Here is a 15,573-nt window from a genome sequence, read left to right as displayed (position 1 = left end):
TAAGTCCTATAATTGGACTTCCTATAGTTACAGATGCCAAATCTTTCTTTCCTCCCCTCCATCTTATGTAGTTCTGACTGCCCCTTCTGATCACAGATATTCCACACTCAGTGAGCTTGGGAGAGTGTGCAATTAACTCTTGAATGATGGGAACTATTCATTGCTATTTAGAGAAGCATGCTACAAATGATACTTTAGCTGACATTAAATGAAACAGGGCTGCCATTAGCTGACAGCGACAGAAAGGCTTGAGCTTTTATACTTTCATTTATGATGCATTTGTTTCCTCCAGATTGCGGCTCAAAAAAAGAACTTGAAGAACTACCACTACATACTGGCAAACCTGGTAAGTGAAACAGCCTATATCCTATTGAGCTCCCTTGGTTTGCATGAAAGAACTATGAGCCTTGAGGCTACTTAGCATATATTGTCGGTTAACCTCTCACACATTGACTGAGACACAAGGGAATGCTTAGACAAATCAGTGGTAGTGTTTTACAATGTAGTGCTACTCATTCTTTCATTCTTTCCTTTCCTGGGGAGCATGCATGCTTTTAAATGCATAACACAATGCAGACAGATTGCTGATTACACTCTAAGCTTTGGGAATCAGCGTTTGAACTCTTTCTGGAAGGTATTAGATGCCTTTTCTTCTTTGCTTGTGTGTGTGTGTAAGTGCGTGCGTGTGCGTGCGTGTGTATGTGTGTGTGAGCAGGTATTTATCACTTTGTTGGGACAAAATGTCACCATAAGGATAGTAAAACCTGACATTTTTGACCTTGTGGGGATATTTTGTCGGTCCCCATGAGGAAAACAGGTTTAGGGTTAGGGGATAGAATAGTTTGTACAGTATAAAAACCATTATGTCTATGGAAAGTCCCCATAAAACATGGAAACACAATGTGTGTGTGTGTGTGTGTGTGTGTGTGTGTGTGTGTGTGTGTGTGTGTGTGGCGTGTATTTATCACTTTGTGGGGACCAAATGTCCCCATAAGGATAGTAAAACCCGAAATTTTTGACCTTGTGGGGACATTTTGTCGGGTCCCCATGAGGAAAACAGCTTATAAATCATACTAAATTATGTTTTTGAAAATGTAAAAATGCAGAAAGTTTTCTGTGAGGGTTAGGTTTAGGGGTAGGGTTAGGTTTAGGGGATAGAATATAAAGTTTGTACAGTATAAAAACCATTATGTCTATGGAAAGTCCCCATACAACATGGAAACACAACATGTGTGTGTGTGTGTGTGTGTGTGTGTGTGTGTGTGTGTGTGTGTGACTGAGTGAGTGTGTGTGTGTGTGAGAGAGAGAGAGAGAGAGAGAGTGTGACAAGGTGACATGAGATGTGACCATTTATGTGCATGTTTCTGTCTGGAAGTTTTCTTCGATGATGTAAGAAAGACACTGCTTCCTCAAAATAAAATTATGATAAAATAATCAACAATAATATTCTGTGTGACTGAATAATATTGGATAATAATCAAATAATCAACTATATATATATATATATATATATATATATATACAGGTGAAACTCGAAAAATTAGAATATCGTGCAAAAGTTCATTAATTTCAGTAATTCAACTTAAAAGGTGAAACTAATATATTATATAGACTCATTACAAGCAAAGTAAGATATTTCAAGCCTTTATTTGATATAATTTTGATGATTATGGCTTACAGCTTATGAAAACCCCAAATTCAGAATCTCAGAAAATTAGAATATTACATGAAATCAATAAAAAAAGGATTTTAAATACAGAAATGTCGGCCCTCTGAAAAGTATAATCATGCATATGTACTCAGTACTTGGTTTGGGCCCTTTTGCATTAATTACTGCCTCAATGCGGCGTGGCATGGATGCTATCAGCCTGTGGCACTGCTGAGGTGTTATGGAAGACCAAGATGCTTCAATAGCGGCCTTCAGCTCTTCTGCATTGTTTGGTCTCATGTCTCTCATCTTTCTCTTGGCAATGCCCCATAGATTCTCTATGGGGTTCAGGTCAGGCGAGTTTGCTGGCCAATCAAGCACAGTAATACCATGGTCATTGAACCAGGTTTTGGTACTTTTGGCAGTGTGGGCAGGTGCCAAGTCCTGCTGGAAAATGAGGTCAGCATCTCCATAAAGCTTGTCTGCTGAAGGAAGCATGAAGTGCTCTAAAATGTCCCGGTAGACGGCTGCGTTGACTCTGGACTTAATAAAGCACAGTGGACCAACCACCAGCCAATGACATGGCTCCCCAAACCAACACAGACTGTGGAAACTTCACACTGGACTTCAAGCATCTTGGATTGTGTGCCTCTCCATTCTTCCTCCAGACTCTGGGACCTTGGTTTCCAAATGAGATGCAAAATTTGCTCTCATCAGAAAAGAGGACTTTGGACCACTGAGCAACAGACCAGTTCTTTTTTCTTTAGCCCAGGTAAGACGTTTGACATTTGAAGCCCATGTCCAGGACCCGTCTGTGTGTGGTGGCTCTTGATGCAGTAACTCCAGCCTCAGTCCACTCCTTGTGAAGCTCCCCACACATTTGAATGGCATTTTCCTGACAATCCTCTCCAGGCTACGGTCATCCCTGCTGCTTGTGCACCTTTTTCTTCCACACTTTTCCCTTCCACTTAACTTTCTATTAATGTGCTTTGATACAGCACTTTGAGAACATCAAACTTCTTTTGCAATTACCTTTTGAGGCTTTCCCTCCTTATGGAGGGTGTCAATGATGGTTCTCTTCCGAGGGAACTCGCACTGTGTCGTTGAAAATGACTCTTTGGGGAACGCTCCTTAGCGTGCGCCTCTGAATTATGAATGAAACTATTCCAATCTTGATTGGTGTTGCGTCATGACGTAACATGTGACGGCATAACCGGATGCATAAAAGTGACGCCGGTACACACACACATTAGCTTTCGCTCTTCAGCAAGCGTCTATGTTGAAATTGTTTGTCTTATTTGGTGTTGTTTGTCTGATTTAAAAATATTATGGCCACCGAACAGTTCAAGAAGTGCGTGCACCCCTGCCCTCGTTTCATTACGGGTAGGGACACGCACGCTTTATGTGTGAACTGTTTGGGAGCGCTAGCACGCACAGGCAGCTCTCGAGGGATCTGCCTGTGAAAGTTGTGAAGCACTACCCATGAGAGTGCTGCGCTCCGGTTGGCGTGCTTTGATGAGCACGGTCAGGCTCGCGTTCCCCACGGTTTTGGTCCCGCGTCTGTTGAGGCAGCGGCGATTGAAATCGCGGGGTTCGCAGCGGATTTTGCAGATGAGAATGAGACTGCTGCGCACGTTCTCATTCTTCGTTTGAGGATCCCGAGCCTACTGTGAGTGGTGCAGAAGCCCGCGCGCGCTTCTTCTGCCCATGATCAGGTCCCGTTGCTTGAGCTCACTGCTTCCGAGGAAGTGGATATGCTCAGCATCGATCGCGGATCGACCGTGAGCCAAGCACGCCAGTTTTTGGCCAAGCTTATGAGGAGCTGATTGAGGTTGTGACGCGTGCGTGGCCAGACTGAATATCAGCTGGCCACAAAATGAGCAGGGAACGCAAGTTGAAAGCAAATTAGACGTGCGCTTCCTGCGGCACAGATCACAACCTCAGCGCCGGGTTTGCCGCTTTTCCCGATCTCCACAAAGATATCTAAAACGAGATCGTGGGGTAAACCGCGATTCGTCCCGTATCTCCAGCCCCAGTGTTTGATTACAGACGATGTTTTGGGGGCACGGGATATGGGCTAAAACCCCGGCGCTGCCTAGTAAGCCCTGCAGAGATACATCTGCTTTAATAAGTAGGGCTTACATGGCCGCACACAATCGGTGTTGGTTTCCGCCGTCTCTGACGCCTGGGCCACATCAATTTCCAGCGAACGCACACCGTGCCGTTCGTGTCAAAAAAAAAAATAAATAATAATAAAAAAAACAAAACAACAAGCATCAATTGTGGTCACAAGAACCGTATCGACTAAATCCTGCCGGTTTCTCGCTTCAGGAAGTCGGGAACAGTGCTCGAAAAACACCGAGACCAGCCTCGAGAGGCTGGTTCCCTTAGTTGAAGCTTCGGAAAGAGGTCCTACCGAGGTGGTAGAACCTCGGAGGGCTGACCCTCGCCCAGAGCAACCGAGGTTGCTCTCGCAGCGGAGTCCTCAGGAAATCGGTGTCGGTTCCCGCCGTCTCTGACGCTTCGGGCCACATCAATTTCCAGCTGAACGCACACCGTGCCGTTCGTGTCAAAAAATAAAAAACAAGCATCAATGGTGGTCACAGAAACCGTATCGACTAAATCCTGCCGGTCTTTCGCTTCAGGAAGTCGAGAACAGTGCTTGAAAAACACCGAGGCCAGCCTCGAGAGGCTGGTTCCCTTAGTAGAAGCTTCGGAAAGAGGTCCTACCGAGGTGGTAGAACCTCGGAGGGCTGTCCTCCGCTGCAGAGCAACCGAGGTTGCTCTGCAGCGGAGTCCTCAGGAAATCGGTGTCGGTTCCCGCCGTCTCTGACGCTTCGGGCCACATCAATTTCCAGCGAACGCACACCGTGCTGTTCGCGTCAAAAAATAAAAAACACACATCAATTGTGGTCAAAAGGACTGTATCGACTAAATCCTGCCGGTATCTCGCTTCAGGCTGGTTCCCTTAGTAGATTTTGTAGAGGCATGGAATCATCTTCCCAACATATCTGCATGGGTCCTGCATATAATAAAATCAGGGTACAGACTGCAGTTCGGGCACCGCCCCCCCCCCAAATTCTCTGGGGTGGTGCAGACTACAGTGGTTCCGGAGCAGGCTCAGGTGATGGAACAAGAAGTGCAATCTCTGCTGCTGAAGGAGGCCATAGAACGTGTTCCTCATTCAGACAGGGAGTCCGGTCTTTACAGCCGGTACTTTATAGTTCCAAAAAAGGATGGGGGGTTGAGGCCGATTTTAGATCTCAGAGTTTTGAACCGGCCTTTGAGGAGGTTCAGGTTCAAAATGCTTACCATTCCTGTCATCGTGAGTCAGATCAGATCCGAGGACTGGTTTGTCACGATAGATCTAAAAGACGCCTATTTTCATGTACCCATCCTTCCATGTCACAGGAGGTTCCTGAGGTTCGCTTCGGGGCGAAGCTTACCAATATCGGGTTCTTCCGTTCGGCCTAGCACTCTCTCCCGCACATTCACCAAATGTATGGATGCAGCTCCTGCTCCTCTGAGACTTCAGGGCATCCGCGATACTGAATTTTATCGATGACTGGCTCATTCTGGCCCAGTCTCGAGAAATGGCTGTTCGGCATCGAGATGTCGTCCTTGGCCATATTCGAAGTTTGGGGTTGAGACTCAACACAAAAAGAGTGTGTTACAACCATCCCAGTGCACAACGTTTCTGGGTGTTGTGTGGGACTCGGTTACGATGCAGGCACGCATGTCTCCTGCACGTATCGAGTCCGTTCTGGCGATGGTGTCCGGGTTAAAACTAGGCCAGGCCATCACTGTAAAGCAGTTTCAAAGACTGCTGGGCCTCATGGCAGCGGCATCCAACATTATACCTTTGGGCCTTCTACACATGAGGCCCCTCCAGTGGTGGCTGAAAGCCAAGGGTTTTCCCCAAGGGGAATCCATTTCGTATAATCAGAGTAACGCGCAGATGCCTTCGTTCTCTGCTAATATGGAAGAAACCTTGGTTCCTGTCCCTAGGGCCAGTGTTGGGAGCGTCATGTCGTCAGAAAACCGTTTCGACAGACGCCTCCCTCACTGGCTGGGGCGCGGTCATGGACGGCCGCTTTGCCAGGGGTCTGTGGCAGGACCATCATCATTCTTGGCACATACAGTGAGGAAAATAAGTATTTGAACACCCTGCTATTTTGCAAGTTCTCCCACTTAGAAATCATGGAGGGGTCTGAAATTGTCATCGTAGGTGCATGTCCACTGTGAGAGACATAATATAAAAAAAAAAATCCAGAAATCACAATGTATGATTTTTTAACTATTTATTTGTATGATACAGCTGCAAATAAGTATTTGAACACCTGAGAAAATCAATGTTAATATTTGGTACAGTAGCCTTTGTTTGCAATTACAGAGGTCAAACGTTTGCACACACTGCAGGAGGGATTTTGGCCCACTCCTCCACACAGATCTTCTTTAGATCAGTCAGGTTTCTGGGCTGTCGCTGAGAAACATGGAGTTTGAGCTCCCTCCAAAGATTCTCTATTGGGTTTAGGTCTGGAGACTGGCTAGGCCACGCCAGAACCTTGATATGCTTCTTACAGAGCCACTCCTTGGTTATCCTGGCTGTGTGCTTCGGGTCATTGTCATGTTGGAAGACCCAGCCTCGACCCATCTTCAATGCTCTAACTGAGGGAAGGAGGTTGTTCCCCAAAATCTCGCAATACATGGCCCCGGTCATCCTCTCCTTAATACAGTGCAGTCAGCCCTGTCCCATGTGCAGAAAAACACCCCCAAAGCATGATGCTACCACCCCCATGCTTCACAGTAGGGATGGTGTTCTTGGGATGGTATTCTTCTTCCTCCAAACACAGTTAGTGGAATTATGACCAAAAAGTTCTATTTTGGTCTCATCTGACCACATGACTTTCTCCCATGACTCCTCTGGATCATCCAAATGGTCATTGGCAAACTTAAGACGGGCCTTGACATGTGCTGGTTTAAGCAGGGGAACCTTCCGTGCCATGCATGATTTCAAACCATGACGTCTTAGTGTATTACCAACAGTAACCTTGGAAACGGTGGTCCCAGCTCTTTTCAGGTCATTGACCAGCTCCTCCCGTGTAGTTCTGGGCTGATTTCTCACCTTTCTTAGGATCATTGAGACCGCACGAGGTGAGATCTTGCATGGAGCCCCAGTCCGAGGGAGATTGACAGTCATGTTTAGCTTCTTCCATTTTCTAATGATTGCTCCAACAGTGGACCTTATTTCACCAAGCTGCTTGGCAATTTCCCCGTAGCCCCTTCCAGCCTTGTGGAGGTGTACAATTTTGTCTCTAGTGTCTTTGGACAGCTCTTTGGTCTTGGCCATGTCAGTAGTTGGATTCTTACTGATTGTATGGGGTGGACAGGTGTCTTTATGCAGCTAACGACCTCAAACAGGTGCATCTAATTTAGGATAATAAATGGAGTGGAGGTGGACATTTTAAAGGCAGACTAACAGGTCTTTGAGGGTCAGAATTCTAGCTGATAGACAGGTGTTCAAATACTTATTTGCAGCTGTATCATACAAATAAATAGTTAAAAAATCATACATTGTGATTTCTGGATTTTGTTTTTTAGATTATGTCTCTCACAGTGGACATGCACCTACGATGACAATTTCAGACCCCTCCATGATTTCTAAGTGGGAGAACTTGCAAAATAGCAGGGTGTTCAAATACTTATTTTCCTCACTGTAAACTGTCTAGAGATGTTGGCTGTGTTCAGGGCTCTGAGGAGCTTCCTTCCAGACATCTAAGGTTACCATGTCCTAGTACGTTCGGACAATACATCGGTGGTAGCTTATCTGAACCAACAAGGGGGACTCGGATCGCGCCCTCTGTGCAGACTGGCGCATCAGATAATTCTTTGGTCCCAAGGGAAAATACTGTCTATCAGAGCAATGTATGTTCGGGGGTTCAGAATCAGGGAGCAGACATCCTGTCGAGGCAGGGGCTGAGGCCGGGGAATGGAGACTTCATCCAGAGGTGGTGAAGTCGATAGGGGACAAATTTGGACCATCGGAAGTGGATCTATCCACGTCTCGAGGGACGTCCCACTGTCCACTTTGGTTCTTCCTCTCACATCCAGCCCAACTGGGGTTGGATGCCATGGTACAGGCCTGGCCGAGGCCTGCGCCTGTACGCATTTCCCCGATCGCTCTGCTCCCAGGAGTCCTGGAAAGGGTCCGCCAAGAGGGCATCAGTCTACTTCTGGTTGCCCCGATGTGGCCGGCCAGTATGGTTCTCAGACATAATTTCACTCCTGATAGCTCTGCCACGGCAGATTCCTCTGAGGAGGGATCTGTTGTCTCAGGCAGGGGCACAGTTTTCCACCCTCGTCCAGAGCTGTGGAAACTGTGGGTCTGGCCCCTGAGGGGGTTCAGTACCTAAATGCTGGTCTATCAGTGGGGTGGTTGAAACCATACTTGGCTCTAGGGCTCCGTCTACTAGGAGATTATATGGCCTCAAGTGGAATGTGTTCTCCACTTGGTGTAGAGAACATGAATTAGATCCAGTTAACTGCCCGGTGGCTTCAGTTCTGGAGTTTCTTCAAAATCGTTTCTCTCGGGTCTCTCCCTTCCACACTTAAGGTGTAGCGTGGCTGCCATTTCGGCTTTCCATGCACCACTGAGTGATGGGCCTCTGGGGAGGCACCAGCTGGTCATTCGTTTTCTCCGTGGTACATGGAGGATGAGACCGACAACCAGGTCCAGGGTTCCTGCCTGGGACCTGGCGGTGGTTCTCGAAGGGTTATCCCTGGCCCCCTTCGGACCCCTTCAGTCGGCTTAGCCCAAGGACCTGGCGTTCAAGATGGCTTTTCTCTTAGCTATTACCTCTCTAAAGAGGGTGGGAGATCTTCAAGCCCTGGCAGTAACACCAGCTTGCTTGGAGTTTGACCCTGGCGGAGTTAAAGCCATTCTGCACCCGAGACCTGGCTATGTGCCTAAGGTGCCTTCTAACGCGGCACGGTCTACGGTCCTGCAGGCTTTTCATCCTCCACCTCATGTGTCGGCAGAAGAGAGAGGCTCCATTTGCTCTGCCCTGTCAGAGCTTTGGGCATTACCTCGAGAGGTCCTCTTCTTGGAGGAGGTCGGACCAACTGTTAGTGTGTTTTGGGTCACCTAAGAAGGGGCTCCCTGCCTTGAAACAAACCATTAGTAATTGGATTGTTCAGGCTATTATCTCGACCTACAGGTGCTAATTTGCCTTCACCTTTGGCCATAAGGGCTCATTCAACTAGAGGCATGGCTTCCTCTAGGGCTCTCTTATCGGGAGTGCCCCTCCAGGAGATCTGTGAGGCAGCGGTTGGGCTACCCGCACACTTTCATCAGGTTTTATAGTCTGCACCTCCCTAGTACGCCTGGCGCGCGTGTGCTCTCGTCCTAGTTGAGTGCCTGAGTTCAGTTTCACTCTAGGGCAGGCCTTTTTCGGTCGCGTGGCCTAGTGGGCATTCGTTCCCCAAAGAGTCGTTTTCAGCGGCGCAGTGCGAGTTCCCTCGGAAGGAGCGTCTCGGGTTATGACTATAACCCTTGTTCCCTGAGAAGGAGCGAGACACTGCGTCGTCCTGCCACGCCCCTCAATGCCTGAGAGCGGCTTGCTTCATCGCTAGGCTAATGTGTGTGTGTACCGGCGTCACTTTTATGCATCCGGTTATGCCGTCACATGTTACGTCATGACGCAACACCAATCAAGATTGGAATAGTTTCATTCATAATTCAGAGGCGCACGCTAAGGAGCGTTCCCCAAAGAGTCGTTTTCAACGACGCAGTGTCTCGTTCCCTTCTCAGGGAACAAGGGTTATAGTCATAATCCGAGACGTTTTCTGCACAACTGTCAGGTCAGCAGTCTTCCCCATGATTGTGAATTCAACTGAACCAGACTGAGAGACCATTTAAAGGCTCAGGAACCCTTTGCAGGTGTTTAGCTGATTAGAGTGTGACACTTTGAGACTACAATACTGAACCTTTTCACAATATTCTAATTTTCTGAGATTCTGAATTTGGGGTTTTCATAAGCTGTAAGCCATAATCATCAAAATGATATCAAATAAAGTCTTGAAATATCTTACTTTGCTTGTAATGAGTCTATATAATATATTAGTTTCACCTTTTAAGTTGAATTACTGAAATTAATGAACTTTGCACGATATTCTAATTTTTCGAGTTTCACCTGTAGATATATATATATATATATACATATATATATATATATATATATATATTTATTTATTTATCTATCTATTTATACACTACCGTCAAAACTTTTGAAACACTTGACTGAAATGTTTCTCATGATCTTAAAAATCTTTTGATCTGAAGACATATGCAAAAATATAATTGTGCCACCATGTTAATATATTTCATCATAGATGGAAACTACTTCAATACTGTTTAAAAAGCATCCCGGGGTGATACCTCAAGAAGTTGGTTGAGAAAATGTCAAGAGTACATGTTTGCAAATTCTAGACTACGGGTGACTATTTTGAAGATGCTAAAATATAACACAGTTTTGTTTAGTCACAACATAATTCCCATAGTTCCATTTCTATTATTCCATAGTTTTCCATTATTCCATGTGAAGGGAAAAAATAATAATAATAAAGAATGAGTAAGAGTTTCAAAACTTTTGACCGGTAGTGTATACATGTAAAATATTCAACAATACCAAAAAAAGAAGCCCTGAAACAAATCTATCCTAAAAAAATAAAAAAAACTATGCCATATTTCACAAGACTAATAGTAATAAATAGATAGGAACCGTTTGTGAAGACAAACTTTGTTGTTGACTTGCCAAAGCCTTGTCTAAAGGTAAAGTTCTTCAGCCAGTCTAATTAGCAACATCTGTGCCAATCATCACTGAGGTGCTCAATGGTGTGGATTGGTTTCTGAAGGGAGAGAAAGCAGATATAAGCTGTGAGAAAAGCCAGCAAAGAAGGATTAGGTGGTGGCATGCATCTATTTAGCTGGTGAAGAAGAAGAAGAAGAAGAAGAAGAAGAAGAAGAAGAAGGAGGAGGAGGAGGAGGAGAAGAGAGAAGAAAAAGTGTGCTGCTAATGTTGCTTGCTAAATTATTGAAAGAGTTATAACAAATGTTGAATGGTAGGCTGTTAGATCTTGTTGCTCCATCCTTACCTGCTCATAAGTTATTCTTGTTTGATTGATTACTATCCTGTTAAAGCTGAGAACGTTTGAGTTACATTAACTGGAAACTGTAAGGAGGAAGGTACCATTGAAATTGAATCTTTTGTAAGGTTAGGTAACACTCCCTCTTAAAGATAGTATTCCATTTCTGTTTGTTATTTTGGCCTGGCCTCGTCCTGAAGTTCATTGCTTCCCTATATTTTTTGTGCTAAGTATGCTGGATGTAGTTTGAAAGCCCTAGGAGGAGTTACAGTTGATCATTTTGGTCTTGCATTGTATGTTAATATTAACATACAAAATGAGTATAGTATTGGTTGTATGTGAATAGTCAAAAATGTGTGGTTAATTGTGTTCCCTGTGTCTTTAACTAAGAAACTGTGTGAATATCAGATGGAATTAGACCATGAATTTACATTAAAAAAAAATATGTAAACTGTAATTTACATTACACTAAATATACCCAGACCCAAAACAAGGGAGCTTTGTATTTGCTTACTCAACTCAGAGGTTCTAATGAAGACTTTATATTCGAGCTGTTTACTGTAATAAAATAATAGTTGCTCGGAGAATATAATTGGTCAGCTGAACAAACTGTAAAACAGCGCTCATGAACTGTGATTTCACAGGAAGCATTGTAAATGTATAATTGAGATTTGTGAGGGGAAGAAAATAAAATCCTCCAAACTGAAAGACTATCTTGCCAATGCATAATCCAGTTTAACATTATTTTTTTTTTTAAAGTCACCCAAAAGCTAATTATTTTTAAAGCAGCAATGATGTAACACTGCGTGACAGACTCTCCTGGGATTCATCTTCTCGTGAGCCAGTCATCCATGTGAGCAAACATACTGTACAGATACACAGATACAATTTGCTGTTATCACACAGATAGTGTGATATATACCCAGCATGCATGTCTGTATGAATATCACTGTATCATTAGCTCTAATACTGATTGACGAAGTGTGCCGAACTATACACACCACTCATGTAATCATGCTTCATCATTACACTGATTTTAAATAAATGTGCCCTGGTATCTCCTTGGTATTATTCCAAGACTTAGTCTCAGAGGACATAATTATGCCTAAAAACTGCTCTGACTTATGGAGTCATGTTGCGTTCTGTATTGCTTTTTGACAGGGACCTGAAAACTACGTTGTGTTGGAATTTATCCCATTGCTGCGTGATGTCATACTTAATATATAATCAAATTAATTCCCTGATTACTTATTTTTTTTAACCATTTCAAAGTTCAACACAATCCTGAGATTTACATTTTTGCATATGCTTCTTCTGTTTTATTAAAATTTTCATTTTGATTGTATTTTCTATTATTTGTTTAAAAAATACACAAGTGATTACACATTGTAGGCTTTGTTCACACTGCATGCAATTCCAATTAGTTTTTCAAGTCCAATCTTTAAGACTGACTATCACACATTTCACAAGTGATGAAATCTGATTTGTTTGTTCAGACAGCATAATCAATATCCTAATCAATATATATCGTAGTAATGATGTAAGCGTCAACTGTCAATGTGGAAAGAGAGGCAAAAAGAACTTTGGAAATTTTGCATCTGCTAATGTCTGTCATAACATCTCGCTGCTGTGCTGACCTCATGAGGTGCGTCAAATAACTTAAGCGACAGAGCGTTTTAAGTATTCATTCATGTACTGTGTCTAAAATAACTCCCAATACACACATTTTTGCACAACCTTTCCAAATAGTCAACTGTGATTAGTGATCAAAGCTTTAGATAATATTATACACTTTGTATGACATTATATACATGTTGTACCCTTTATGATAGAAAAGCTTTTTGGAATTTGATCTGTCCATTCTGATGCAGACACATTATAAAAATTCTGATTTTAATGGATGTCAGATACGGCAAAAAATCTGATTTTAGTTGCCTGTCTGAACAAAGTTCTGTATTATGTTGATATGTTACACTTTGTACACTGTAAGTCTTTAAATCTAAGCAGGATCATCAGATGTTGCAGCTAGACAAACCAATTAATGGAAATGTTGATGTGTTTACTTTCAGGGATTTCTTGATCTTAATCTCACCGAATTCAGGAAGGGAGGAGCCAATGTGACAGGTTTCCAGCTCATGAACTACACAGATCCTACTGTTAGCAGGACAATACAGGACTGGTTGGAGTTTGACAGTAAAGACTTGAAAAGCCCCAAAAGGAGGCTGAAAGTAAAGCAAAGTTGTAGTCATAAAAATGTGATATATAGATGATCTTTGTGGGGTTAAGTTCACTCAAAAATTCTGTCATCATTTCCTCATCCTCATGATGTTCCAAACTCGTATGGCTTACTTTCTTCTGTGAAACACCAAAGAAGTTGTTTAGCAGAATGTCCAAACTGCTCTTTTCCATAAAATCAAATTGGATAGTGCGGAGGGGCTGTTAACAATCAAAAAAGGACCATAAAAGCATCATAGAATAGTTTATATGACTTGTGTGCAGAGGTTAAATTGGGCCGGAGTGCACCGGAGCGCAGCTCCGCCTCCTCGGGTCCACAACACACCCTGCCGGAGCTCAGCTCTGTCTCCTTCAGCACCAAATATTGTTATTCCACTTGAATTATTTTTAATCTCCTGACTCCTGACAAATACATGGCATATGAGACTGAATAATTAGCAAGACTACACAGAGACACCCAGGCTACATGGAATTATCAGACGTCATAAATGCATTAATCACTGATTCAGCACCCCGCCCACAACCATCAAGGGAAAACTGTCACTATTCTAAGCATAACAGCGACATTACCATGGAAACCCGCTAACGGCTAGAGCGATCTTTTATTATTCAGTTTGAATAATAATAAAAAAAATATGTATAGAACGACTAATGTTTGTCGCAAAGCGGACGAGTTTACTCTTTTTTTTCTTTCTAAAACTTGTCATGATGCGGGTCTCCTCGATGGTTTTTCAACACACAACAGAATAACACCGGCTGCATTAATATGATAAATAATTACTGCAAGAGTTACATTAACATTCAGGTGCGAAGGGACTTCAACGTTTCTAAATTGTACAAATAAAAAATACATTTACATATTCGTCTCTGGCTTGCAATATTTTCAAACATGTTCATTTCATAAGTTTTCCGAGGGTGAAATCCATTGCCTGCCCTTAACATTCAAGATAAAAATAAGTGAATTGTAAAGTATTTGTCTTTGTTTGAATAACTACTCAACCCTAACTTACACATTAATACTGGAAAAAGAGCCCCTTTGGTGTAAAAACACATTAAGTCATTTTACGGCGGGATTTTGAATGATGACCATTCACTGTAAATTAGGGCTCCCCCTCCCAACAAAAGCCAATTTAACCACTGCTTGTGTGCAATATTACAGGTCATAAAAAATGTATCTATATGATAGCTATAAGTGAGGAATAGACCACTTGCTTGATAACTGTGGTCACTGCTCACTTTCTATTTATGGAAAATAGCAGCTTGGACATGGTTCTAAACTTCTTTGCTATAAATAACACAAAAAGCTTAACTGGTAGAGCATTGCACTAGCAACATCAAGGCTGTGGGTTCGATTCACAGGAAACAAACTAATCAATACCTTAAATGCACTGCAGGTCGCTTTGCATAGAAGCATTTCCATAAAAGTAAGAATGTCATATGGTTTGGACTGACATTAGGGAGAGTAAATTATTACAAAATTTAAAATTTTGGGGGAAACTATCCCATTAAAGGTGTATCATAATTTTCTCTGAGTGTCTAAAGACATTAATTAAGTGCTGTAAAAACGTGCTGCCAAAAGGTTGTGGATAAATTCCTTTGTCTTCTTCCCTTTATTCTCACTGGATCTGTCATTGGAATCTCCATGGAACTTCTCAGTACACTGGAGCACTCACATATGATGGGGTGACTGTCATGGCCACCGCCTTCCAGAACCTGAGAAACCAACGCATTGATATCTCTCGTAGGGGAAATGCAGGAGAATGTCTTGCTAACCCACCGGCCCCCTGGGGGCAAGGCATCGACATTCAGAGAGCCTTACAGCAGGTAATCAGCCTTATTACAGTACATGGTCGCTATATGGCCTTATAGCAATCTCCTTTGACAGACATTTTCAGTTGAATGGGGTGTGCCAAAGTATTCTTTGTTGTATAAGAAACTAATTGCTTGCAATGTTTACACCTTTTATGATAAACAATTAAATTCCGGTATGTGTGATTCTCTGCATAGGTACAGTTTGAAGGATTAACAGGACACGTTCAGTTTAATGACAAAGGACATCGAACCAACTTCACTGTCAGCGTGATGGAGTTTAGCCCAAGTGGACCAAAGAAAGTAATTCAAATCCTATTTTCCCTGCTTGTAAAACAAATGGGTCCACATTTACCAGTGCAACACAATAACTGTCCATTCTGACGTCTCACTTAAGTCAAAATGGCCATTTTGTGGCTTTTAGTCATGTCCAAAGTTGTTTCTGAGCATATGGGTCTCTAAGCTAATTCCGACTTGGTGCATTAGCAGGTATACACATTTCAAATTTACTGTCTCTTTCTTTCTGAAATACAGACCAAAACAATGATAACTCATACTGCACTCACTCATTTTGTCCAATCAAAGGTTATCAGAAAGAGAATGTCCTTCCTCCTAATTCCATCATGTTTTTGGCTGTGATGTAAGCTAAAGGCTATTGGCTATTTTAAAAAAGGGTAGCCCTTTGATATGTCAAAAACTTCCTGACTTAATATGTAATACGTTCTATAACACAGAAA

The 15,573-nt window shown here is 43.0% G+C and overlaps 1 protein-coding gene across 4 annotated transcripts in view; it reads left to right on the top strand.

The window, feature by feature from the left end:
* LOC127628214 (glutamate receptor 1-like) overlaps positions 1–15,573 on the top strand; it is a 119,430-nt gene that overhangs the window by 37,667 nt on the left and 66,190 nt on the right. For all 4 annotated transcript variants that reach the window (XR_007968619.1, XM_052104973.1, XM_052104975.1 and 1 more), the window contains exons 5-8: positions 293–346; positions 12,862–13,020; positions 14,684–14,851; positions 15,035–15,139. Coding sequence is in view for 3 of the 4 variants with exons in the window: in XM_052104973.1 (XP_051960933.1) it covers positions 293–346; positions 12,862–13,020; positions 14,684–14,851; positions 15,035–15,139 (486 nt within the window). In the remaining variant the exon portion in view is untranslated. The remainder of the gene's footprint in view (positions 1–292; positions 347–12,861; positions 13,021–14,683; positions 14,852–15,034; positions 15,140–15,573) is intronic.

The sequence above is a fragment of the Xyrauchen texanus genome, chromosome 34 (genome assembly GCF_025860055.1).
Source record: "Xyrauchen texanus isolate HMW12.3.18 chromosome 34, RBS_HiC_50CHRs, whole genome shotgun sequence".
In the NCBI taxonomy this organism is placed as follows: domain Eukaryota; kingdom Metazoa; phylum Chordata; class Actinopteri; order Cypriniformes; family Catostomidae; genus Xyrauchen; species Xyrauchen texanus.
This window is presented reverse-complemented; position numbering and strand designations above follow the sequence as displayed.